This window comes from Aulonocara sp. 'chitande type north' Nkhata Bay, linkage group LG13 (assembly GCF_057382095.1).
Source record: "Aulonocara sp. 'chitande type north' Nkhata Bay isolate Kocher_YH1m ecotype deep benthic linkage group LG13, A_spYH_male_GT1.1, whole genome shotgun sequence".
NCBI classification, from domain to species: Eukaryota; Metazoa; Chordata; class Actinopteri; order Cichliformes; family Cichlidae; genus Aulonocara; species Aulonocara sp. 'chitande type north' Nkhata Bay.
In genome coordinates, this window is record NC_141356.1 from 26,725,057 (window position 1) to 26,752,894 (window position 27,838).

Here is a 27,838-nt window from a genome sequence, read left to right on the forward strand (position 1 = left end):
CGTAACTAATCGACCCTTCTTCATTACAACAGTTCAGTAACAGAACAATGAAACATTGAAACATCTGCAACCATCTAACAATGAAACATTAAAAGTTTGTTGCTTACCAAAAATGTCATGGTTTTCTTAAAATTGGTATTAATTTATGAAGAATTGTAACATCAGTTATCAACTAAACAGCTTGATTTCAAATTTTCTTCCTAACTCTCTCCCCTATAAAGACGGCATTTGACAACCTTCCCAGCACCATTAATCATGAGCTTTGACACCTCAGTATGTATCAATAAATATGTGGTTTGATGACCATTTAAATAGTTTTATGGGTTTTTCCAAGGGTAGCTGCACAGTTCAGATGCACACCCAGTCATTTTGTTCAGTAAGACAGAAACCATCAAAGGGTTGTTCCTTGTAAGCTTTCAAAGTGCAAAGAGTTACCCATTTATATTTTCAGGAAAATGTGCGGTGCTTCATCATAAATAAGTAAAATGATTCCTGTGCACATCCAGTTTTCAAAGTTTTCAACGATCTAATGAATATTATTTTCTTTCATCTTTTTTTTTTTTGGTGCGCACAGCTTTTTGTATTAGTGTCTATTTGTAAGCATGATCCTGTGTGTATGTGTGTGTGCGTGTGTATAAGAGGTGTACAGTAGATCCATCATAGCCTGCTCATAAGGCCATAAATGAGCGATAACATCCTGATTGACACTGAGGCTTAGTTAAAATCTCAGGAGTGTAGACAGAAGGAGGAGCGGCGAGAGTGGACTGATATTTTCTCAAAGACAGCAGAGGAGTGAAGAAACATCTCAACACCTGCGGGCAAAGGTCAGCCTCACACTACCGAAGCGCAAGCAACTCTTTCCTTCAGCACAGATCCCCCTTTTTCATCAAACTTTTGCTGGAAGGTTTTAGCTAAGTTTCTTTTCTCTTTCCAAGTTTAAACATTTTTTATTCTTCGGCTGCACAACGCTGTCTTTCTGTTTTATTCCTTCTACCCCCCTCCTGCTCATTCTTTGTTCTCCTTTTTTTAAAAAGGGGGGGAGGGGGTCTGCTTAATCTTTTCCACTATTTCTTTTCTGTCTTAGTCACAGATGGGGAGAATGGAAAGTCGCTTTCCGGTATTGATTGGTTAAAATGTTTATTCCCGCAAATGACAGAAAATCTATATCCTGTGTTTCAGGCATATTTTGACTGGCACCAGTGCCTGGCAAACGGAGTGCACCGGTTACAGTGAAGTTTACAATTGTGTGCTTGCATGTAATGCATGTAATGCGTTATATGTGGAACCCCTCGAGAGAGAGTCTTGGCCTCAGAGAAAAGTCCTGCCTGTAGTGACATTAAAGGATATTCACGCCTATTTTCTGCTCTTGACATTGGTTTGGGACCGGATTACAAACAAATACACGTTCATTTCAGTTCAATCACAAAAACTGGCATAACAACAGGAACTCAGTTAGGTAAATTAACCCTGGCAGTCCATCCCAAACATCCAACTGTTGGCTGGCGCCCTGGGGCCTTCCAAACATTTATCCGCATCTGTCCAAATTTCAGGATCACGGTGACTTGCTATTCTGAATGAAAACTCTGTGATGCAATGCACAGAAAGACCCAGTGCCCAGTCTTCCTTTCAAAACTCAGACATTTTGTACACACAGTCCCATCCACGAGGACTCTCTCAGCTTATTGTTTGAACGCCGGATGTTGTAACTGATCTTTAACATTTGTTTTGAGATTCCGGTATGAAAACCGCAGCCCTTCAGGAGCTCTTTGAAGAGTGGAAAGAGGTAAAACACAGTGGAAATGGCAGGATTTGTCTCTGTGTGTTTGGCCACACTTGATTTGCTGTGTACTCTTTAAAGTCGATTTTTCTGTTTTTTTTTCCTCACCATACTGCTGCCCCGCCTGTTGGCTTTGGCACCAATATCCGCTCGGTTTATTTAACCTCAGTGTGACTGACAGCTCTTGTGTTGTGTTTGCTGCTGGGCCTCCCCCAAGCACAGCCCAGAATGCTACATAAAAACACAATGTGAGAGTGGAAATGTGTGGTTCCAGTTAAAAATGTCACTTAGGATCACATTGTTTAATTGTGAGACAGCGCTTATTACGAGCACTCCTCCTTAGATCTACCGCTAAAGGAAAATAAATGTTCCCGTGTCAGTCCCTGCCCTCCTAATAGCTTTTAAATGAGTCAGGGATGAGATCCCGCCGAGCGCAGAGTTGAAACACAGATAATCGCTGAAAGAAGGAGAGCTGTGAAACACTGCATCTGTTTTCAGCAAACTCAAGGCCAAAAGCAATGATGAGAAAATACACAGAGAAATCGCATGATCGGTGTTGTGAGTTCAAAGCCCTCCAGGGGTCATTTAGTAGACAAATGATTAGGCTAGGAGAAACAAACAGGTAAGTAAACGGTGCAATGCCTGAAGAAGTTTTGTTTCCTCACAGTCACACTAGGGAAAACAGTGATTGCAGAAAATGCAAGAACAAGAACAAAATTACTATGACCGTGTGAAAAAAAAACTTGCCTTCTTGTTACCTTTGAAATAGTTACTTCGAAGATGGGGACCAGTTGCTGTCCTCAAAGTGACTTTGGTGCATCAGGACAGCAGCACAGCCAGAGTCAGCCTGCTTAAATTACTTATGCTTTTACACGCAATTTGTAACAACACAGTGTTAACTGTGATATATCTGCAAATCTGTTGCTCTACATTTACACAGAAATTCACATAAAGCAGAAATTTATATTAATTACTTGCATTGAGAATCCAGCTAGAATGTCATAAATTTGAAAAGAAGTTCTGAAATTCTTCCAAAAATTGACATAGACGCTCAACAAGTTTGCAAGACATGCATGACATACAAGTTACTCAGACTGATAGCGATGTGTCTATTTATAGCTTGTCTCCATTTATAAACTAGATTGTAATTATTTGAAAACCTTTGCCAATCTGTTTGAGAGTGACCGCAGTTAGTTGGAGTTGGACCACGTTTGTTTGGAGACAAGTTGCCTCCCAACAGATGACCCGTGGATCCGCCTTGTGAACTAAATGGTGGAGGGTGATGGACGCTCATTGATTGTTGCAACTACTTGCAAATGATCGCTGAAAGAGGGAAAAAATATTTTATTCCAGCCCCACTGAGATTTAAGGTTATCACAATTTATCCGAAGAGAGGTTTTGCTTTGATCTAATGTTGCTATAGTGATGTGGCCCCAAGGTTTCAGCAGTAACTCCTGTGAGTGTATTATCATTAAAATGCAGAGACAAGATTAGAAAAACAGATTTTTAGCCATTACTTATGACTATTGTACTATGTAAGAAAACCTTTTCTAACCCTTTCTTTGCAAATTACCTATTTTGTTCACATATATAATAACCTACAACCTCTTAACAGTCAGCTGCTGATGCCGTTCATGCTCAAGTGGCTGTTCGAGTGCCTTAATCTGTAATGTCACTGACTTATTTTAGTGTGCAGGCTTGGTTAAATTAGTCGGATAAGTTTAAATGAAATGACCTGAGATGTGCTCGGGCAAGCAGGGTTGATAAAGTTTTAATTTTGATCTCAGGCTGCAATGAACTGGAGTGCACCCTTAATGGAATGAAGCTTGTGCTGGCCTGAGGAGTTTGCACACAGCATTATTATACTCATGAAGCTCTGAGAAGGCCGGCCTGTTGTTTCCACTAGGGATACGAAAAAATAAGCATACATATTCTCTGGCTGCAGCTAAAAACAAATGACCGCTACAGTGAAAAATCCACATTTATGCAGCTTTTTCCGTTTGCAACCTTCCGTTCTTTTTTTCTTTTTCTATTCATTTTGGTGCAGTACAAATGTTTTCTTAACATATCACTCCATATCTGATCTTCTGTCATTTTCTGGGAAAGCTTCCTAGTGTGTGAACATTGTGCATGTACTGTTTGCAGGGCGTTTCGGCATTGGCAAGACTGCGGCAAAATAAGGCATTTTGCAATATGTTTCCACGTGGACAAAATCCCTGCACACAAACCGACTGAGAACATGAACACACACACACTGGACTCCCCTGAAACACACATAAGCGAGCATTTTGTTCCCGGTTTTATTTTGCACAGGGACATCTCTACTCTCAAGTTCATTCCTGCAGAGAGAAAAACAGCTGGAGCCTCTGGGATGTAAATAACGCAATGGCACTGACCATGCCAGATACCACACACACACAATCACACACAGCTTCCTCCCTCAGGTTCTTGGATGTTATTCACAGACAATCTTTAGACACATTTTGCAATTTTAAGAGTCACAAAGTGATTTTTTTTCTAATTACATAGTTTCCCACTAAACACTATGCTCTAAGTGTATCTGATGATATCACGTGTGCATGTTCATCCACTCTATCCAAAAAATGTTTTTGCTTCCAGGTACATTTGCAGTGGTTGAGCAACTAATTCATCACAGTGAATAGTGTGCTTTTATTTATTTCCAGTCCTTCCATACATAGAATAAGCTGTGAATGCAAAGACACCCTGCATGTTAGAGTAGATCGAGTAGACACAGTAAATACGGCACACAGCATATTTTAGCATGTACATGTCAACGGCAGTTGCCATTTCTATTTACCAGAATCCTAACTTTTCTCTACAAACTTTCCAATCAGCTGAAAGTTTGCAACCAACTTCAACACAGCTATAGGAAAATATATATACTAGATGTCTTTGACAGTAGATTGTTTTGAGCACTGTGTACTTTAAATATGATAAACAGGGTTAAAAAACTAACAAAAATATATTTGCACACTGTCCTTTGAAAGTGTGCAAATATAATGAACACTTTCAGATCCAATTATTTATGCAAACTGTGAGCTTACACAAGTCCTTGTTCTGTTCAAGTCAGACCCAGCAGCGTGCAAGAAAGTAGAAAAAGTTTTGCGTTCTCTCCTTACAGTCCAATAACAGCTCAAGAGGAACTTCAGTTGAACCTCTGACATAATTTTTGAGAAAACATAAAAATGTTTAAGTGGACTTTGTCTCACTGAGCACTCAATCTGAAGGTTCTTTGGCTTTCGTGGAGGGTGTCACGACAATGTCAGCATAGATCCAACAGGGATCTGTGGTGATTCATTTTAATTGCTTTAACACATCCATCATCATTTGCTTATTAGTTTTTCATGCTCCGATGCCTCCTTATTTTTATTAAAAAAGAGAGAACTGTGCCATCAGCAGCGTTCTGACGTATGGATTTCTAGTGTGGTTCCCCAGCTGCACCAAGGCCGATCAGCAAGCACTCCAGCGGGTGGTGAAAGAAGCTGGCAGAATTATTGGAACAAGTCTGCCAGAGATCAGTAATATCTTCCCCACTCGCTGTCTGAGGAGGGTGCACAGTATCCTGCGGGACCAACATCACCCTGCGCGCCACCTTTTCCATCTGCTGCCCTCAGGGAGAAGGTACAGGTCTATACAGGCCAGAACATCCAGACTGGCCAACAGCCTGTATCCACAGGCTGTGAGGCTCCTGAACTCTCTGCCCCCCTCTCACGGACAATAACCATATCCAACTTCTTAATAGCAATGAACTGGTCTGCATTGGTGCATCATATCTTTATTCTCTTCCCCCTCCTGCCCCCCCCCCCCCTCTTTCTTAAATAGATAACTATCATATCTGATATCATATCTCACAGTACAATAATATTGAATGGGTTGCATTGTTGTATTTTGTCATGTTTCTCAGGTCTTTGTCTGAATTTCTACGAACATTATTGCTAAGGATTGTCTTATTGCATTGGAGTCACACTGGGTTAAATATGTACACTTGGGTTTTAAGGGGTATTTATTCTTTTCTTCTTTTTTTTGGGTTGTATGGAAGCCCCAAACGCAATTTCATTGTTCTTGACAATGACAATAAATAAATAAATACTAAATACTAGAACTGAGTTCAGCTCCCAAAACCTCTGAAATGTGTGATATTCACAGGTGGCATCTGGAGTTTGGGTCCAGCCCATTAAGAGGCTCAAGGACAGATATCACGCGGCAGAGAGTAGCGCTGGAGCTTCAGTGGAATGTGTGAGGTTTGTGGTTAAGAATTTCCAAAATATATATAACACTTGCCTCAGCAAGCGAGTAGGGATGAATCCATGACTCATACAAAGACATTCGCTTCTCTGGAGAATTGCACTGGCCAACATTTAATAAGGAACATTATCCCCTGCTGTGACACTGATTGTGGTCGAACACTGGATAAGTTGAGGGTTGTGTTGCAACAAGTAATGTGCCCCTGCAGAATTATATGGAAGCAAAAACCTGTCAGTCAACGCGCTGTCATCGTGGAGTGGAGGAAAATGCTTTCACTTTTTGGTCGTCTTTTTTGTTTTTGGCCAAAGTATTTATTCGTTTCCCAAACGCTTCAAGAAACATGGCAATAAGGCAAAAAGATCTGTAGCTTTTAATAAAAATGAAGAGCTCCATATGTTTTATGTATTTTAGTCCGCTGTAGCGAAGGTTTCACGCGGGGCTATGTGAAACCTCACTGTGTGCAAATCACGACTCATCAAATAGCCACTTTCTTCCTTTTTTCCAGATATTTGTTTTTAATGTCATTGTCAACAAATCCTTTAAAAACACCAAAATAAAGAATTCGATCGTATGCCTTTGTAACTGAGCTACACATTTACCAATGTGCCTTCATTTTATGTACACGGGAACTTTTTTTTAAACAAGTCAATGCCACTTCCCACTGCAAACCAAATCTGCATTGTACAGTCAGTATAAATGCCAGCATACCACCGTTTTAGGAAATGATATATTAAGAAATTAATTTTTAAAGCTAAACTGTATATTTGAGCTTGAGCCACAATGTCACAAACATAGTAGGGGACTTGGAACGTAATAAGAGACATTGGGGATTTTGGTCTTGTAAGAGCAACAAAACTACTGAATGCCACTGCAACTTGTCAAGCTTTATATTATGTGGAAAACTATTAGGAATGCATTAGTGCACTTAAAACTTAAAGCGGCAGTCTCAAAGATTATTATTATTACCAACTAGGTGCCTGTGGCATCATTAGCGGAGAAAAAAAGCTACCTTTAAAGCAAACTGAGAATTTTCTGCTGCCACATCAAAGGTAGAAGGTTTGCTTTAATGCTTTCTGTCACAAAGCCTCTGCAGGGCACGGTTCTTGTTTTTGACAGGGTGTAATTTAACCCAAACTAGGATTTTATCTACCACTAAAACCAATGTAAAAGGAATAAAAATATTCAGTGACTGAATATTTTTGCTCTTAAAATGCATTCGAAGGTGGTTGCTACGAAAAATACTCGGCAGTTGTTTGGATTAATCATCTATCTACTGTCAGAACTAAAACACGCAAAGCTTGTCTCAGTAGTTTCTCGATACCAACTGCTCCAAACTGACGGTGGCTGTGAGCACTGGCATGATGGATTCCTTGTGGCGGTGATGTCGTACAAATATCCGGTTGCAAAAGAAGACCTGTAGGAGTCCCCAAATCAGTCAGGACTGAAATCTTGAAGACTGCTGCTTTATTTTGAACACTTTAAAATGTAAGAACAGCAGCTTTTACTGCATGTTGAGTTCATGATTGTAATCACAGTGTAACAGAAGGAGAAACACCAACATAAATTAAGTGCACTGTTCAGTTCAGTTTTAGGTGTTTTCCTTTTGTCATCATGTTCTTTGCACATGCCTACGGTGATATGTTTTAGTACACTTTCCAAAAAATGTAAAATCTGCCTCATCCTGTGCTCGCACGCACGCACGCGCACACACACACACACACACACACACATGTGTTTGCCTTCTTCTCTGTGCTGTTGTATAATTCATGTGTAACAAAATGTAACCAACCATCGGAGACAGATGGTCTGGCATATGTTCCCCAACACGACTGCCTCTTTGGACCCAGTACACTGAGGCTCACATAGCCACGCAAACACATTAATACACACTCAAAACATACAGTTTGGAGGCCTGGTGTTCCTCGGCATCCCAGTAAGCGCATAATAAGAATGAGAGTGACATTGTAAGGATTACCATAGAGGCATTTTGGATATACAGATGGGGCTCAGCGTGTCTGTAATGAATGTGGTCTGTGGAGCCAGTAGATCTGTTTGCTGTATGCGCAGCGGTTTCTATGCCGAAGCTCCTCTTATTGACTTGGCCTTGTTTCAGGTCCCACTAAGATAAGTGCCAGGTGATGACGTGAGGACTCTGCGGGTGTGGCACAGTTAGTTCTGAACCCTGTAGCTCCCAGCGAGCATGCTCCCTGTATGTTTCTTTATAGTCCAGAGGGGGCCGGGAGCCAAGAGGTGACACAAAGCAGCGGATGACCAGGAGGCGAGACTGTAAATAGCTGATGGGTAAAGATAGCATAGATCCATAGAGGAGAAGGTGAAGAGGAATTTCTCTTTTTTTGTTAAAAGTTTGTTCTAAGAGTTTCTGTACACCCACTTTTAGTAGTGGAAAGAGTTAGGAAGGGGAGAAAACAGTCACAGCTACAGCAGTCCAGAATAGAGATGGGTAGAGATGAGTGGTAGCAGAGAGACGGGGAGCAGCCGGAAAGTAAGGCCCGAGCACTTGCGCTCCCCAGAAGACCGCGTTCCCCCAAAGTAAGCCACCTGGGCTGCCGAGAAGAGAGAGAAACAAAGGGCAGGGAAATGTTAGCCAACATGTGTGTCTTTGTAGTTGGAAGACAGCTCATTCACATGAGGGTCAGTCATGCAAGACAGTGGGGTGCAGAGAGAGGACACGGTTGGAGGAATGTAAGCACCTCTAAGCCTTTTATTCCAAACCACTGTAATTAAGACTTAATGCATCTCGTTCTCTGGTAGTGCTTCTTTTGTTCTAACGATCTTGGTAATCCGGATACCCTGACTCTGCCAGGACCACTCACCCACACAGGCTGACCCATCGTCGTTGGGCTCAAAGCCCTGGTTGCATCTTCTCTTGGCGCGGCACTTATAGCTACCATAGGTATTGGTGCAGACAGGGCGGTCAGAGGGACACACAGAGGGGAACTGGGTACACTCATCTTGATCTGAGGGCAGGGAGAAGTGAGGAAGGCAAAGACACTTGACGTGTGTGAGGAGTTTTAAACAAAGAGACAAGCACAGAGTTTGAAGGTGGATAAAGTGCCTCAGCTTACCCGTGCAGCGGCCATTCTCATTCAAAGCAAACCCGTGACCACACTGTAAGAGACAATTAGTAAGAAATATTATTTTTAATGAACTCTCCTGTGAAAGATCCGTAAAACTGTTGCACTATCCCAACAATTTACAATAAACAACTTGATGTCGATTGTTTCTTGAAGTTGGTGTTGTGTTTGTAGCAGCTTTGTTATTCGGACAAAATGAGTATTTAGTTTATTGAGAATAAAAAACATGCTGAAACCCACTATGAAGCACTTGTGTACCTCTATTTCCACAGTAGGAGTAACTTCCTCCTCATCTCTTGGATAGTGGATCTCCTGCACTGAGTTGATCTCTGACGGCTCGAGGGCCCGGGCTACTGAACGACCATCTGGCCAGAACACCTCCACACTGGTGGCCACATCCTTGCCTATTCAGGGAAGTAGAATCTGAGGTAGTTACAGTGCATACAGAAATATAAGACCACTGATCACTGAACCTTACAGTGTTGAGGTTTGTCAGACACATGACTAACCACATGGCAGTAACTTGTCTGTCATTTTAGATGGATAACAATCTTGGTGACAATGTATGGTCAAGACATCAGTCCACAAAGGAAACATTTGTATTCTCCAACCAGTTGGCAGGTGGTTGCCTAAGGTTGTTGCTAAAGCCCCAGTCACACAAGCCTAGAGACTGCTCCCTTAGCAGCCTGTCTTAGTCGGCCATAGTCTGTATGGGAGATGCAAACTTGTCTGCAAACACTGTCCAGTAAGGTGTAGTAAATCTGTGCAAACTGTGACACAAACCAGAAACTGAGACTTTTCACCTTCAAAGTAAAAGCTGCACATTTTGACAGGTCAGCTGAGGCACTTTTACTTGGGAGGAGAACGTTCTCCATTTTCCAGTCTGCATTGCACTTTTCCAAGTTTCACTACAGCACAGCTAGTAGTTAGCAAATGTCTGCAAACAAATCCCCATCTTTCATGCAAATTATGGGCACCTGCAGCAACCAGGTAACAACCACAGCAATTTACAATCACACGGTTTTCCCTCCCAACCACTGGTTGTATCACATCCAATACAAGATACAATTCTTGAGCAATGTACACATGATGAAACGTGAGAAACCTCTATATATTGGAGGTTATCTCTTTCCTTTCTTTTTTACTGGCTCACGTTGTACAAGCACTCTCCCCTCTTCGCTCTATTAACTGTTTTCATTGGGCATAGAGAAAGCCCCTCTCCAGAGGCCCTCTGTAGCCCTTAATTAAAGTGGCATTTCTTATGTAAACAGATCTGGAGTTACCTTGCCAGACAGACAGTCCACTCAGCAGGTGTGCTGCCTGAGAGCCAAAGAATATTTCACCTGTTCTACACCCACGTGACACCGTCTCATTTTGTTGTGGGGAACAGATCTCACATGTCTAAGAGTACTGACACTTTTCAACCTGGAGAATGGAGGTCTCTACTAAAGCCACAATTGTCTGGATAGTTTGCTGCTGGAGTGTATTATGAGGGCCACCAAAGGTGATGTGAGCTTGGACAATCCTGATATTGAACAGGCTCAGTGAGGAGAGCCAGGGAGGAGTAGTGGGTGGGTGGGCTAGCAGGCCTGTATGGTAACCAGCTGACTGTCCTAGGGAAGGACAGTCAGAAAGAGACATAGAGCTAGTTCCTCACAACCATGGCTGGCTTCCATCTGCAGCACCTGTCCTCCTCCGCTCTTCATGTTTTGCCCAATCAGCTCCCTCCCACAGAGAACTTTTGCTCCCGTGGGTGCCTAATCAGGCTGAAGGTATTAAGACAATGCTTTCCACATGCTTTTGTTTTCTTCCTTGCTGCTACTCTCTGCAATGTTTATCTGTCTTACCGCCCATTCAAACCTCAGAAACCAATTTGAGAACAAGAGAAGCAAGCTATGAAGAAATGCTTTTATTAATTTATATCAGAGTGAATTAACATTAGATGTTGCATCTGCGGATCAGATAAAACAAGTTAAGCGTGTATTTTCTGATATTTCCTTACCGAGGCCAAAGTGGGCAACAGGCTCCATCTCACAGAGGTACCCTGAGCCGCCATCAATTATTCTTGTGTGTGGGCCACTCTTTTTTGTATATACAACCACTTTAGCTCCCCTGGCAAAAGCGCCAAATTTTGTCCGGGGAATCACTCGCAGCCATGAGTTTGCATTGCCCTAAGAAAAAGGCAGAAAAAGGGGAAAAAAAGAGGGAGTAAGGCTTAATGTCACACTACTTATCGAGTATCACATGTCTCACAATCACTCACCTGGTTGACTTTGTAGACAGAGAGAGGCTGTGCTGCACTTTCACCGTGAGACACCAGCAGTTCCAGGCGCCCATCCCCATCAAAGTCTGTGGCTACCGCTCCTGGAGATTCATCACAGTAATGATGCGGCTAAACACTCGAGGATACATTCCTCATAACATTTATTATCCCCATGCAGGGACATAATCCAACAGTCATTGAACTAATAATGTGGAACCAATTCTATTTTTTCCTATAATAAAGTGCATGAGGAAACTCAGATTCTAAGTGGAGCTCTAATGCCATCTAGAGGTTTGATGTTGTAATAGCAGAGGAGATATGGTGTAGTGCTGCTTATCATTTTTAATAGAGCTGTATGACAGCTATCTTTTCTGCCATGCTCACCGGTTCCTCGTCCTTCAGGCTCTGCTGCCTCCCCGATATTCAGCTCTTCTATCTGGGGGTCTCCATGTTCTCTCCTGCTCACCCTATTGAAGTAGTACCACAAACATTACCCTGAAATCACTGCAAAAATTCTAAGCTGCTATAAATGTGGTTGCAGTATAGGAAAGATCCAAATAACACAAGGCTTTTCTGAAACTCGTCACTATGCTACAATTCACTGTTTTGTTTTGTTGTTTTTAAACTGGAAACTGGAAACTCTTTAATGCATAAATTACACAATTAGATTAAAATATGATAAGTTTATACTTGATTTAATAAAAAAGACAACGAATTGTTCCAATTGCTGATATCCGTAGTGATATTGTCAATAAATTAGTACATAGTACATATAATAGGCACCACTCAGACTACTGACAATATTCTATTATGAGTAGATTTTGAATAGACAATTACTGTAGTGGAAAACTTTACAGTGACCTGCAGTCTCCTAATCAGAAGATATAGTGCATATTACTACACATAACACAGGAAACTAACATAAATAATGCACATAAATCTCAGCAAACACAAATACAACAACCAGAAGACAAGAAGAAAATTAGATATTTCCAAACTTACATAATTACTGATTTGTATGAATTAATTATTATCAATTCGTAATTTGTCATATCTCTGTGAAGCACATTGGTGAAAATGTATTGAGTTTACAAACCTGTATCCTTTGTTAAACATATGCACATTATCACCCACCATGAACCTGCTTTCCTTAAAATAATTAGCTATCTTGGTACACTAATCTGCTGATCCTGACTATTAAACACTTCAGCTAAGCTAAATATTGATTCGTTGTGTTGAATTAATTAGTTTGGGCTTGTTTTTATTTCAGTGCCAGAGAATAGAGTTTGAAAAAAGCTGATTCATCTTCGGAGCAGACAATGGCAGAGCCACAGGCCATGGAGCTGTGACCCCTGTCAGACCATGCCCAGAAAGACAAATTTTCCTTCGATGACCTGGTGTGCAGGAATATTCAGCTCCAGGAAATCTGTGGAGCTCAAACTGATTATTGATATTCAGAATAAATTAACCCAACATCTCCTGGCAACGTTCATCATGAGTTCTGCATCCTGTTCAGATAAATATGCCAGATCAGATTTTTATTCAGGAAGATTCTACTATTAAGTCCTAACAATTAATATGTATCATATATTACATTTTAAGAGCTGAGTTCATTAATATTATCAAGAGAGGAAGCCAAACCACGAGCCAAAAAGAGACCTAAAACTGTCTTAATGAAAGATTCATTCATGTGTGGAGGAGGAGGCGGGATGCCAGACTAGATAAGTATCCTTGGCTGGGAATTTTAAATTCTTCTCAGCTTCCATGCTCGGCTTTAGAATATTAAATCAAGACACAAGAGTATTCGATTAAGCTTCTCATCAAAGTGATGTTAAAAACTTACTGTCATACTTGAACAAAATCTGACAGTGTTGGTGCGAGTACCTAAAGAGTCTGTTGGCGGAGGGGCCTCTGTAAGCGATGTTATTGAAGAACACCTCCAACTCGTTGTCATTGTCAAAATCTGCAGCGACAACAGTTCGAACCGGGGAGGGCATGGAAAACTTCTGGGATGCTATGTCCTGGGGAAAAAGGTAACATCACTGAAACACATGCATGCATTTACAGAAGCACAATGCATGCATAAGTTGAATGCCTTTCAATTATTTGGATGAAACTGGATGCTGGATACTGCATTTTAACTATTTGGATGAATCTGGATGAAACTTACTAGATAAACTGCCCAGGGTACCAGAATTATCAGGATTTATATAGCTTTTTCCGTATTTATAGTTATAACATTCTAATTTTTACAAATAATATATTATATAGCCTGTAGCAGCTGATCTCAGTTCTGTTCTCAAAATTCTGTTATTCAGACTTAATGTACTTGAGTTGGACCAATTTTATTAATTAATAATAAATCAACTTATTTACTGCAGTTGAGTCCAACCCATGCAAGAGTGTTGAGGCAAAGTACACCCTGGTGGACAGGTCGCCAGTCAACCACAGGGTTAGCACATAGAGAGAGACAACCATTTGCACTCACATTTACATATTTATGGGTAATTTAGAATCACCAGTTAACCTAACCCCACTAACTGCATTTCTTTTGACTTTGGAAGGAAGCCAGGGTACATGCAAACTCCACAAAGACAGGCCCTGGCCTAGTAGTGGATTCAAAAAAGTTGCTCAATTCCACTGACTAATCAGGGTTAAAGGGTTTTCCTTTCCTTCAACTGTCTAGATATGAGAACACCAGAGTAACTTTGTATAAGCAGAAGAGGTTTTCGAGGTAAAAACATTGGAAGGATGTGTAATTTTACATGAACTTGTTTTTACATGAACCTGCTGTGATTACATCTCGTGGTTCCTTAGTCCATTTTGTTCAATGTTATGTGACCTGATGCACTCGCTCGAAAGACCGTTTCATAACCTCAAGGTTCAACCTCCTTCAAAATAAAAACATGTCAATCAGCGTCCAGTGCTTGTGTCTGGGCTCTTTTTACATCCTCTGGCATGGGGCAAGTCGACAGCAGCCCTCGTGCCCCACCTCCGAAAAAAGTCTGCAGCAGAAGAGTTTTTGCATGAGAAAGTAACAGATATCTCCCCGCTTCAGTGACACAGTGATAAGTCGGGAAAGAGTTATAGAGCAGCCCTTCACTCCCCCCAGTATTTACTCCCTGTTTTAATTATAAGGCTCATAAAGCTGCAGGGGTGGGGGCCGCCCACAGTGACCTTCTGCTTCTCAGGTGAAGGAGAGGGGATGGCCAGCTGAGGCCAAGAGTGAGGAAAGCAGGGACAGCTCCGTAATAAGTGCCGAAGACAGTAGGCGCATGAATAAAAGTGCCTTCAGGAACAAAAAGGGCTCTCCCCAGAACTAATACAGGGCTTCTAAAGATATAATCTGCATGGAGTTAATTAGAAATAAATAGTAAAATGACTAAATTTCCTTACACTGACCAATTTTTATTTCAGATTACTGAATGCAAAAGAACTCCAAGAGAACTTCTACTAAAACCTTTCTTCTTTTTAAATATATATTCATTATGTGTATGTGTGAGCACAAGTGTATGTTAAACCTATTCCAAGGAAACCCTCTGCAACAGATTTTAATTAAAGCACAAACGGGCCTAATCGGCACTTTCCACTGCCCAGGCAAGCTGCTGGTTCAGCCCAATTTAATTGGTGGTTTACTGAAGTGATACAACAGCTTCATTATGCATGCCAAAGGTCAACACGGCTAGTAGGAGTGTCAGCTTGTGTGGGCGAAGGGCGTCTTAAATATGTTTTGGGGTTGTGATTTAACAATCTTGGTTCAAAAAAAAAGAAAACATTGTCAGGCTAATTCAATTTGTCTTTTGTGTTTTTGCACGTATAGGCGTAACAGGGTTTGAGTGTCTCAGTGTGTGTGTGTGTGTGTGTGTGTGTGTCATGCTGATGGAACTATCTCTGGGCAAAGCATCACACATTAACCCCTTACTCGACCCCTATAAAGATGTCTTGGGTGACATTTATCTCCTAGGTAAAAGATGCGAGTGCAGGTGGTGGCAGATAGATCACCGAGCCCGAATCCTCTACAGATTTATGCAGCAGGGCCTGTCTCTGACTTCGCCACTCTAAAACTTAGTACCCAAACAGATGCGTGCTGCTGGCTGCCTTGCACACGCTGTCTGTAGAGTCATTGATTGAGTAAATCACTAACCTTGCGTCTTTAAATACCACTCAAACGCAAAGTGGGCAGCCACTGAGTAGTGTTAATTCACTCGCCAACCATTTGGATTGATAGTCCTTTGATTCACAGTGATAACAGGTCTGATTTGTTTTATTTGTGCTCCTTGTTCATTAGACAGAAGAACAACAACCTCTCTCTGAAACTCTCTAGAGTTGACAGTGACAATCTGAATGGGCTTTTTGGGTCCTTCACTAAGTAAAATCATATTATTCAATCGGTTATTGCAGTGAAATCACAAGCACTGCAACTTTTGAGCACACTTTCCTCAGCAGATCACATGTGGAGTGGAATGTGTGGAAATGTGAGAATGCCCATGCTTCCATTTATCATATGTGATCATTTGAAGTAGGTCTTTATAAGGTATCTGGCAGTCGTGTCGGTTTGATGCTAACTGAGCTGATAGCATCAAATCCGGGCCCACCTTAAACTTTTGCTTGCGGTTACTGAGCTGCATGTACAACCGATGAGGTCCGTTCCAGTTCCCGTAGACGATGTCCGTCTTACCGTCACGGTTGAAGTCTGCAAGAGCCACCCCTCTGCCGTGCTGCATGGGGTCTTCTACACCTAAAAAGATTCGAGATGTTCCCAATCTGTTTCCATCATCTGCCATCAATATTTTCAAAACCAGGTAACCCTGACCAGTGCTGCTGCTGGAACTGTGTCATTGGGTACAATACAGCACTTCAGTGTCTGATTTATTAAACAACAAACTGGTGACATAAAAACGATGAAGTGCTACATTTCTAATGTTTAAAATCAATCACTGAATTCATGGCAATCACTTTCTTGTCATCATGAGATGACGGTAAAAAAAACAGCTTCTCTGATAAGCTGATGGCTTTGCGCTTCACCTGCAGCGATCAAACACATACTTTATCACAATGAGTCATTACAGAAAAGGAGGCCTCACCAGTTATTATTACTATAGTGCATTTAAATCATCTTGATTTATTTATTTTTTTAATAAACTTAATTTATTGCTTTCTCATTCTGTGAGGTTTCATTGCAGTTGACAGCTAATTGATCGTTAAAAGCCACAATATTAAAATATATGGTTTAACAAACTTAGATTTTTATATTAATTAGGTTGAAATATTTTAGGAATCATGCACGACTGATATTTATTCTATACAACAATGCCTCTCGCGTTTATTGTTTTTCACAGGATGATTGATGTGTGAAGAAATAACTGATCTCCCAGGCTATGATCTGGTAAACTGCACGTGATCATCTCACCAGCCTGCTGTGCCACATCCGTGAAAGTTCCATCGCCATTGTTCCTGAACAAGAAGTTTGGACCGTACTCATTGTCGCAAAACACATCAGACAGAGTCTGACTGACAATGGGCCCCACCACGACACCTCTTCCTCCTGCACAGAGAAAGACAAGGGAACAAGACACACAGCGGTGGGAGAATTAGGCAGCTCAGAAGAGGGCTAGCACAACATTTGGGAGGAAAAAAATGAAGCAGGATATGAGGAACAACAGAGAGAGCAGAGGGAGAGAGATCACCGCCTTAACAAAAGTGAAAGGGAAGAGATTATTACTGTCTTTCCAGGTCATTTCCTCTGAGTAGGGCAGCTCTTTCTGCTGACACAGACACTGACTCTGATGGGTTACATACACACAAACACAGGTAAACACACCTAAGCACAACAAGAAATGCAAAAACACAAAGAATCTTTTGCATTAACCAAAAGCAAACCGTAATTTTCTCCTTATGTAGTGATTTTTGTAACTGTTACACTTGAAGGTACACTTTTAGCATCACCCCAGGATTCTCCAGTGACATTCTGTAAAATGTAGTGCTTCATCTCAGACCAGCAGAGTTTAATTATGGAGTTGAAAGGGCTTTGATTGTCCTTCCAGTATGCAAAGTCACTGCTGCAAGTCATGACTCGCTGCTGATTTACTGGCCCGCTCCATCAACCCAGACAAATACCACTCAACCCCTACGGCCATAAACCACTAATGTCTCTCTGGAGATATGTAACCATTAGATATACAACTTCACCGACTGTCCCTCTCCTCTGATTAACGGCAGTTTGATGACAAAGCCATCTATCGTACATCATTCACAGCAAATGTGAGCAAGCTCATCTTCCCCCCTGGTGGATCAGATGATATCCTGCACGTGAAAAAAAAATCCATAGATGATGAAGATTCATGCCGGGGCGCTCACATACAAAGTCACCTCGTATTTCCAAAACTCACCAGAACAAGGACTTTTCAGTGATTATAATAAATTATCACAGGGGCAGCATTTTTTTTCATCATGACAGTCTCTATTATGAAGAAATTAATCATGGTAACATTTTTTGCATTTACTGTTCTGTTCTTCTATATATCACAGACCTAAATTGATCCACGTGATGACGCGGGCTGTAGTGATACATTTCAACATCATTTCAGTGAAATATTCATTTTGTTTCCAAAAACAGTTCTAAGCAACATTTTTAATGAAAACAGGGAGTTGATTTGCCAAATACAATGTTTTATGTTCCTGTAATGATTATTCTGCCAGTATGTGAAAACCCTTTAATCCAAACAATTAATGCTAAAATATAATTAATGCCATCCATGAATTTTCTCAATTACTGTCTTACTAAAACGGAAACTATTTAATTTGATTTAGATGCCAAGATTAACAGCTGAATTTCATGGTTAGAATAGGTTTGATATATGTGTTTGCCGCCCTTTGCCTTTGATTCCCTGTGACTTTGGCTGGAGTAAATAGCTGACAGCGCCAAAAGAGCCTTTACATCCTCTTTCTTCTTCTTTCTCTCAAGCCCTTTTTCTCTTTCTCGCCTGGCACTTCTCTAACCCCCTCTGACTCGCCCCTCGTCTGCTTCCCTGTGTGTCGCGAAGTCCTATATTTCAACCTCTGTGAGTACAACAAGCACATGCCCCTTCTGCAAATGTCTGTATAAATCAAACTGAAGGTCCAGTAGTGCTGGGTGATCTTAAAGCAATCGTCTATATCAAATACCCCCAGTCAGTGCTTCATACCCACCAATGAATTTGTTGACTCCAGCCCGCTCTGCCACATTGGAGAGGGCAACGACGCCCTGCGAAAGGTCACTCGCTGCCTCATCCATTTCTATGAGCGCATGAGGGCCCACGTTGCCACTGGCGTAGTTTGCTATGTAGATAGCATAACGACCTGTACCCTGTGCAGAAAAATAAAGATTTACGTGTATTCATATTTTTATTAATATAAATCAAGAATATGCTGCAACCCGATCAAATGCACTCATAGCTACGCATGAAATTATAAGCAACTGTAAATTAAAAAAAACAAACATGTTTTATATTTCTGCATTTCTGTGTTTCCTGAAGAGCTTTTTAAGATGTCTGTAGTCAGTAAAACAGACTCTACGGTGCTCATGTCATATATAAAAACATTTACTTTTCCTTTGACCATATTAAGGATTGGCTGCATTTTCTCTTATTTCATTAGTTCTTCAATTGCATCATCAACACAATTTTCTTTTACTCTTTTGAGTGGAAGTGGAGGCTCTAAGCTCAATATATAAATCTATGTTCTACCTCTAGACTGCAGGACAGGACAGAAAAATTGTAGTCAGCTTAAAAATGTCTGAAATACTATAAAGTTCCTTAAAGCCAACTGAAAAAGCAAATGTTTTGAAATATGCAACCTCTTTCAGACCCTCACGTTGGAGTATTCATCAAACAAAAATAGGATTAAACAGGTTATTTGTAACACTGTCTAGATCATCTTTTTTTATTATTAATATTCTGGAGTTACTATGCTTATTAATATTGTTTACTTTCCCAGTCAAACCTCTCGTCATCTTCAGCTCCACCTACCCCCATTTCTTACCCCGTACCCCTTATTCTTAGCCCTTTCTCCCTACTCCTTGCTCTGCCTCCCTTTGGAGATTAATTTCACACTCCATTATCAGTCAGAGTCCCTGCAGACACAAAATCACAGACGGAACCACACTAATAGACTACACACTCGATTCCAATGAGCTTTCCCACCAGGCCTAACATATTTCAATCAACAGAAACACATGCACATATGCAAACAAATGCACACACGCAATTTCACTATTTCTGTTACACCATATTGTATCTTTACAATGCAAGGAAGGTAAATGAGTCTGGTTGATATAAATGTCATTTAGTGTCACATGCTGTGGGAGCAGTGCGTCGCGCACACACCGCATGCCGGACACGCAAGCACGCTCCGAAGCTGCCAAACATGAAAATGAATTACAATGAAAGAGCTAAAGGCAACTGGAAGTTACTTAACCAACGTAAAAGTCAACGGTTTTTCAATAAGTCTTCACCCAAGGCTAATTTCTGTCACTGGGATTGGCATTGTGAATAGCGCGCTATACATGCCTGCAGTGCATGTTGGTCCAAGGACTGCACACCCTTTACATCAATCAAGAAGTATGAATAAGCTAACTTGCCGCTACTGCAGCATTTTTATTCTTTTATTGTCAAGAACTGCATCTTGTACTTTTTCACTGAGCTTCATTTGAACAATTTTTTAATTATTCTGGCTTTTAAAAGTCGTTTATTTTTTCATGCCTGCCAGTTTAAAGTTTTAGTGAACCAATCTATCAGTTCAATGTGAGGCCCTTCAATATGTCACCTTCATCAGTTTGTGTTAGAATGATGATGGGATGTCACTTTCAAGGAGACCGGGTAGGGACGAAACGGTCGGGTGGTAAATCGATCTTTTTCTCTTAAAGATAACACTTTATTTATGAGTAAACAACATCGAAAGCATTAGCTACCCAGCTGACTATAAAGCATGCTTTGCTTTTGGCCTGTGCAACGTTCTGCAGCTGTTTCTTTTAATATGTTCTAATAAAACCTGTTCAGCAACAGGAAAACATGTTCTCTCTCTGCTGGTCAGCTGGAACTGACATGCAAAAGCACACATCGGGGTTTTGGCTCCTTCCAAAAGAATCGTGCCATTTAAAAGCAGATATCTTTCCAATCGGTTTGGCAGCAGCACAACTTATCAGTGCTCAGTGTGATGGGACAGTGGTTAAAAAATCTATTGTAGTCTTTACTTTCCTCTTCCCGCTATTACCTTCTTTAGCCCGTCCCTGATTGGAAGTGAGAATTGCATGCGTGGGTGTGAGATAAGAGACAAAGAAAGAGGGTGAGCGTGTCAGTCAGTGAGAGAAAAGGGACTAAAAAATAAAAGTGGAAACAATGGAGAAGGGACTGAGTGAAAGAGGGGAAAAAATGCTACGGGCAGAAAGCAGTAGTGTGCAGTCATCACTCCTCCCCTCGTACGATGTTCTATAAAACAAACGAGCCCTGGCTTCTGTAATTACACTGGTGCGATGGACAGAAGAGAGAAAATGGCACACCATTCCCCCCAAATGAACTGTCATAGCACATGCTGAGAAGGGCGGCGTAGGCAGGGCATGAGTTATCACTGGTAAACAAACAGAAGCACCCGTGCATGTACGGAGAAGACACTCTAGGGAGTGTGCGTACGGTGCAGATCTGCATATAGTGCACTTGATGTGTGTGTGTGTGTTTGTATGAGAAGTACCTTTCTGTCCACACAGGCCACTGAGCGCCCAGCCATAGGGTTGGCCACGTCTCTGTGTTCGTTAATATCATCGCTCAGCAGATCTTCAAAGCGCCCATTACGGAACTTAAACAGCTTGTCAGAGTATGTTGCCCGACCTTGATGCAGAGAGAGAAAAGGTTCAGGAAAGACAAAGACTGCGTGGAGAAAAGAGGCATTGTGTAATGCAAAAACTGTGGGTGAGTGAAAACAGGCTCCTGTGGCTGGAAGTGAGCAAAGTGATAAAGGAGTTTAAGAAAAATGACAGACGTGAGGTGTTGCAGTTTTGGCAGTCTGATCTCTGGGTTTCTCACAGATTAATAGCAGTGCAAAGCTTATCTGTTATCTGCTGAAGACTCAGCTGAGATAAGCTTAATATCTGCATACCGATTCTCCTCCTTTGTCTCTGTGTAAAAGGAAAAAAAAGAAAGAAAGCCCTATGTGTGCCTTTGTAGTTTTCCAAAAGTGTATCAGCTCGCACTGTACCAGAGAAGGCGTTATTGGTGTTGAGGACATAAATCTCTTCCCGTCCATCTCCATCGATGTCACAAGCTGTCACTCCGATGGCGTTGCCTTGACGGTCTCTCAGGGCATAGAACGGGGAGCTACGGTTGTCAACAGCGATGTTGACAAGCCTTTTCCTGTGTTTGTCGTACTTTAGCACCAGGTTCGGGCCGTTGTAGCTGTCACGGGCAAAAATAGCACGCTGTTATAATGCACATGACTGACAGTATGACATTCTTGTTTTACAGTTTATGAGCTTTAGCAAGTGCTGGCTGAACATGCTGAAAGCAACATTTGCTTGCTGGTTTAGTTTGAAGTTTAACTTTATAAAGACTTTGATGACAGCTGGACTCCTGCATCTCTCTTCTATTCTGTAGTTGCAGATTTGATCAGAGAGATTGATTGGCAAGCAAAATTTTTAGATTCACATTTTATTTATTTATTTTTACTTATAGCAAATCATTTTGACCTTAATGTCTATTTTTTGCCTCTTAAAAATATCTGTTACATGCAAACGAATTCTGTTTATTGCGTAATAACGTCACTCATGTATTTTCATAATTTGGATTTTATGGCATGTAAGTCCAGGATGAGTCAGTCATGTAGTCCTTAGTTTACCGGACACAGAAGCCCTTTAGGTTTATATTATGGAGACGTTTCACTGAGATCTTATGCTTGTCACATTGGAGCTCATGAATTTTGTTTACCCATAAGTAGGGCTGCCACAAACGATTATTTTGATAGTCGACTAGTCACCGATTATTTTTGCGATTAGTCGACTAATCAGATCATCATCCATTGGACGTAAAACTACAGCTTATTGCACCAGCAGCATCTGCTCTTATATAACTATCATTAGCTTACAGCTTTAAGTGTTTAAGGTCTGTGCTAACTAAAAATAAAGACAAGATGATAGTTTATTAAATTTTAATGAAATTTGCAGATTGTTTCGGTGAAGTTTAATAAACTCCTTGCTATCTAAAATATACCCCAGAATATGCTCCAGAATATACCCCAGGACACTGGGGTATATTCTGGAGCATCTCACACTTCTGATAATCAGTTGTCTCCTTGAGTTTATTCAGCTGTGTAAAAACTATAACTTTAATCTCAGACAAACTGATTTACTCAGGAACAAATAAAATACTAAAAAAAAAAGCCAAACAATAACATTTTAAGTTATCTAAGTGACTCATATATATTTAACCTGAGTAGCGAAAGACGGCGGTGGGTTTGAAAACGATTTGCGGGGAGTCCGGTGTTCTCGCGGCGCTAGTGAGCCTAGCCCCCGGCTCGCTAACGAGCTAGTGGGTAACAGATGTCTCCGAAAACGTCGAAGCGCTTTTGAAAATATGTGGTGTCCTGATAAACTGAGCAGATATTTGAGGTTTACACAGCTACATTCTCGCCTGAAAATATGTTAAACGTTTATTTTGTGACCCAGAAAGAATAATAAGAGTAACATTAAAACTAACTAGCTGCCGCCATTGTTGGAAACTGGCTGGGCCGCGCTATGAATTCTGGGACACAGCTGCTTCTTCTTCTTCTTCGGGGTTTAACGGCAGCTGGCATCCTTGTATATGCAATGCTGCCATCTTCTGTTTCAGTCCGTTATTACACTCTTAAATCCTGCCACTTATTCCTGCGTCTTTTGTGATCTTACAAAGCTTCAAACGACGCTTCGACTATTAAATCAGTCGTCGACGATTTTGATAGTCGACGTAATCGTGACTAGTCGACAAATCGTGGCAGCCCTACCCATAAGCCTCAGCCTGCAGTGGGGAGCAAATCAGTGAGAGGTGTAAAACAGAACAATGGATAATTTTGATTGCACACATTTTTTTTCAACAGTGTAATCTCTACTCATGGTTTTGATTTAGAATCCAAGCCTCTGATGTTTTTTATGCCAGTTTGCAAGAAATGTTGTAAACTTACTCTTGACAGTGCATTTTGCTAACATTCAGTTTGAAATCTAAATCTAAATTTGCCTAAATACTTAAAAAATATAGTCTAAAATGTTTGGATATACACTACAAAAGCTTTCTTGGTTGTCACCAAAGTATATTAGAGAAGGTCGGCACTGTCAGTGTAATGTATATAAAAGTAATTCATCTGCAGATTATTTTAATTGTAAATTAAATTACATCCTCTATGAGGTTTTGGGATGAGCTCCCGTCCAGGATACCTGCTGAATAGGATGTTTTACCTAAATTACATCTATTAAGCAGGGTCATTTTTGGTTCATCTATTTCCTGTTAAGCACTGGGAAATGTATTCATGCTCAGTCATTGCTGGATTGAGGCAGTCTTGTAAAGCTGTTCCCATCACTGGCACTCTTTTCGATCATATCCATTTTTCATCAGTTGACTGAGCCCCAGGGTGGCCTTAGCATCTCTTATCTTTTAGCTTTTTTTGCCTTTGTCTTTAACCTTTATCTTTTGGAAGTTGTGTTTTTATTTAAGCTTAAGAGTAAGACTAGTGGGAGGGAAACTTAAGGGATTTAGGGGGTTTTTATGGTGATGGTAAGTCCAGCTTTCTCTGCACGCTCCTCACCCAGCTACAAATATCTCCAGGTCTCCATCCCCGTCCACATCAGTGACAGCCACGCCATAGTTGAGCTGGGTGGGGTTGTTGTCGTAGTCTGGAGGAAGGACGGTCTTGGTTATAGCTGAGAACACGGGCTCTGACCTCTGAGCCACCGAGAGGGCGGGCAGGAACAAAACCAGCCACAACAACATCCTTACCTGAAGGGCGAAACACACTATTTGCAACATGACTTTTGTTTTAAAGAATTCAAGTGCTGAATAACGCCAACGGACGTTGTACAGACATATACAGTCTGAACAGCAAAATTACCATTCATCCAATCCACAACGCTATTCACCTGAACTACTGCACACGTGACCTGCTAGTTGATGTGTAATGAGAATCCCATAAAAAAATATGAGTCATTCATCTGCAACTGCAACACATCCCCCCACTTTTTTTTTGCTAGTTCTCCAAATCCATCATAAGGCAAACATTGCTGGCAAAGCTTCCTGCTATACTCAGACATAAAGATGAGGATATACCACTGCAATCAGCGGCATTCTGCAGGGTTAGATCTGAACAACCCATCACATGCAGACAGGCTGAGGAATTACAAGACAGAAAATCCATACATGGAGCGAAGGCATTAGCCAGAGGCCAAGTGAGTACAGAGGAAACCAATACGACCTGTTATAACAGACCTGAGGTGTTGTTTCCTTAGAGACAAGGACCAACACTAAAATGGAAAAGATTTTTTTTCTGTTTGGATAAAAGGACTCAGTGATGTATTATTGTCCTTTAAGTGGTAAGCAGATAAAAGGTGAACATTGATCCAATTCGAGTTGTGAATTGCAGGCAGGTAAAGGTGAGGTGGAGTTTCTGACGCTCAGGCTGAAAAGAAGCAAAGAGGAATTGGCAAAGAGAAGGGTCACCTTCTTAACGCTGAAATAAGAAGCTCATCAGCAACAGCCCTGCAAAACATCACACACACACAGACACACACGTGCACACATTTAAGTGGCATTCTAAAGGCTGACAACTTGATTTTCTCTGCCTGTGGATTTATGAACATGTCCTCCGTCATTCCATCTGTAATGCCGCTGAGACACTCCCATCTATACTGCTGCAGATTCTCCCTTTCTGCTGAGTGTCCAGGTGATGTATGGCTCTTTAACATCTCCCTCAACAATTCAATTTAAGATAAAACCACAGTGCTGCTTGAGTAATACTCTCAAAAGCACAAAAAGCAGGAGAGGAAGCACCTCTGCTGACACCTGCAGAAATATGGCCGGGGCCAACGCTAACTCCCTGGGCAGGCAGCGCAGCGATAACGCCGGCAGAAGAGCCGGTAGTAATGTGGACTGTGCCTGTTAGCAAGAAGGGTTAATTAACAACACTGGGAGCTCAAAATGAGGCAGTTTCTCCCCATTAGAGCAGGATGTGATGACAAATGAGCTGGCCAGTTCCACACTAGAGAAAGGGACTTTACAGACTTGCTAATAAACTCCATATTAGATAGGGGGAGTGGGCTATAAATTAAAAAGAAAAGGAAACGGAAACGTGGAAAGTCAAAAAACTAAGTGTTATGGAACAGCACACAGTCTCTTTAGATCTTTTTAAATGAACTGCAAATCAGCCAATTAGAGGACAAGATAACAACGTGTAAATGATGCAGCTTCTACTAGAAAGGTGGACAGGTTAACTTTAATAGCCATGCATACAAGGTTATATTCATATTTCAGTTGAACACCAGCCTGAAAAAGACAAAAGGAAAAAAAAACTTTGGTATCCCTTATAAGTCACCCACACAAAGTAATAGCGACATGAAAGAGGATTGGTGATAGGACAGATGAGTGCATGAAATCACTGGAGACTTTTCAGTTTGATAAAATCATGAGGTACTATATTATCCAGCCAAGGACATGAAGTCTCTTCGCCACAGATTCACTGCAGTAAGAACCAAGACATCCTTCTTCAGCTGTCAAGCAAAGTTGGACTTTTCTGCAAGCACATATCCACAAACCATTTTTGCCCTCATCTGGGTTCGATGATATAACATCTGCCGAGGTCACCGCCCAAACAAGGGAACATCAAGCAAAGTAATCTCCTGTAAACCATTCAAAGACAATGAAACGGCCCAGGAAACGAATAGTCGTTTCAGAGCAGAGAAATGCTTTCGATGTGGTTATTTATGTTGGCATTAAGAGGTCATTACCACAGCGTGCAACATCAGCATGTGCTTTCTGAAGAATTCGTGCTCAGCTCTGATCCTGATAACACTGCGACAAAGAGCCAGCAACATCTTCACTTTCAAACACACTTTTGCAGAAGCTCTTTTCTGTGAAGGACACCCTCACTGCAGAACACACACACACACACACACACACACACACACACACACACACACACACACACACACACACACACAAAGCACTCTACCAGTCACAGTGAATTACACTTCAATCAACACCTGACATTAATGACAAGCTCTTGTTCGTCTATCATTTACCACTTAATATAAGGCAACAATAAATCCAGCAAGGATTATTGTTCATTTATTGTTCATTTGACTCACAAAACACATCATATGAGTAGTTTAAACCACCACATAATCATTTAAACAACGTTTAGTAGTTTTTATTGGTTTTTGTTCTATCTATCTATCTATCTATCTATCTATCTATCTATCTATCTATCTATCTATCAAATAAAAATACTTCTTTTAAAAATGAGAAAAGTTAAAAAATAAGCGCACTCCACCTCGGTAATGATAAGTCCATTTACAAAACAAACCTGCTGTCATTTAACTACCTGCACATCGGCGTTTTTAAAACTATGAGCATCATTTAATCCGTGACAGCTACTGTAACCAAAGGGGATGACCGTTTAACAGCATTATTGATAACAAGCGTCTCTGTCTGGGTTGAGGTTTTGCTCTGAAAGTTACGTTCAAATCGTCAACTTTCTTTCGCGTCTTTGCGCAGCAGATCCCAGCTGAGCGCCACAACGATCCTGAACCCAGCGGAAGACGGCAGCTTCAGCAGCGGGCAGACTCAGGTACTCACAGATGCAGAGACGCTCGGGAAACTCCGACAAAATCCTCCAGCGAACTGACACCAGGGACGGTGAGAGAGAGCGAAAGAGAGAGAGAGCTAAACAGCCTTTATCTCAAGGGTTTTTCCCCACTTATTCCCTTTACACAACTTCCAAAAGATTTGCTTTATGAAATCGCTTGTACGAGATTTGAGCCAATCTCCGCGCAGCTTGTTGAATATCTAAAATGAAAACCAATAGGGAAGCTGGGAAACGGCGGGTGGGCGTGTCGGCAGGTGTTTATTATAATCTGGCAGTGGGGCGCAGCTGGGATGAGGATGCGGAGCTTACTCGGTTCAGTTGGGATGCTGTGACTTCTGTCCCATCCACGTGTGATTATAGATGAAAGTTATTAGATATTTTTGGATGTCAGCCACCATTTTTTCCTGTTTTTTTTTTTTTTACACGCAGGCAGACTGATTTAAATGAGCCATTTAACAAATTGGAGCATAAGTTCGTTTAAACGGTGCCTCCAGGCTCCTTTCGTGTATACTGAAATATATCCCCACCATATATGTTATGTGTTCATAAAGGTTTATTATATTTATATCTTCAAAAGGTGCAGGCTTC

General features: G+C 41.2%; 1 protein-coding gene across 3 annotated transcripts; it reads right to left on the minus strand.

Annotated features, from left to right (window-relative positions):
* Positions 1-6,530: 6,530 nt before the first annotated feature.
* On the minus strand, positions 6,531-27,374 carry crtac1b (cartilage acidic protein 1b). Of its 3 annotated transcripts, XM_086259538.1 has the most exons (15): positions 27,241-27,374; positions 24,200-24,390; positions 21,629-21,825; positions 21,125-21,261; positions 18,590-18,746; positions 16,812-16,946; positions 15,997-16,139; positions 13,286-13,422; positions 11,786-11,868; positions 11,402-11,502; positions 11,141-11,309; positions 9,397-9,542; positions 9,130-9,172; positions 8,878-9,021; positions 6,531-8,607 (listed from the first exon to the last, which is right to left on the minus strand). In XM_086259538.1, exons 2-15 carry the CDS (start codon positions 24,382-24,384, stop codon positions 8,480-8,482), a joined length of 1,905 nt encoding a protein of 634 aa, XP_086115664.1. In that variant the 5' UTR covers positions 24,385-24,390; positions 27,241-27,374; the 3' UTR covers positions 6,531-8,479. The 3 variants fall into 3 exon arrangements, with proteins under 3 accessions (XP_086115664.1, XP_086115665.1, XP_086115663.1); XM_086259539.1 differs by lacking the exon at positions 8,878-9,021; XM_086259537.1 differs by lacking the exon at positions 27,241-27,374 and having other exon boundaries at positions 24,200-24,984.
* Between the last annotated feature and the right edge of the window lie 464 nt (positions 27,375-27,838).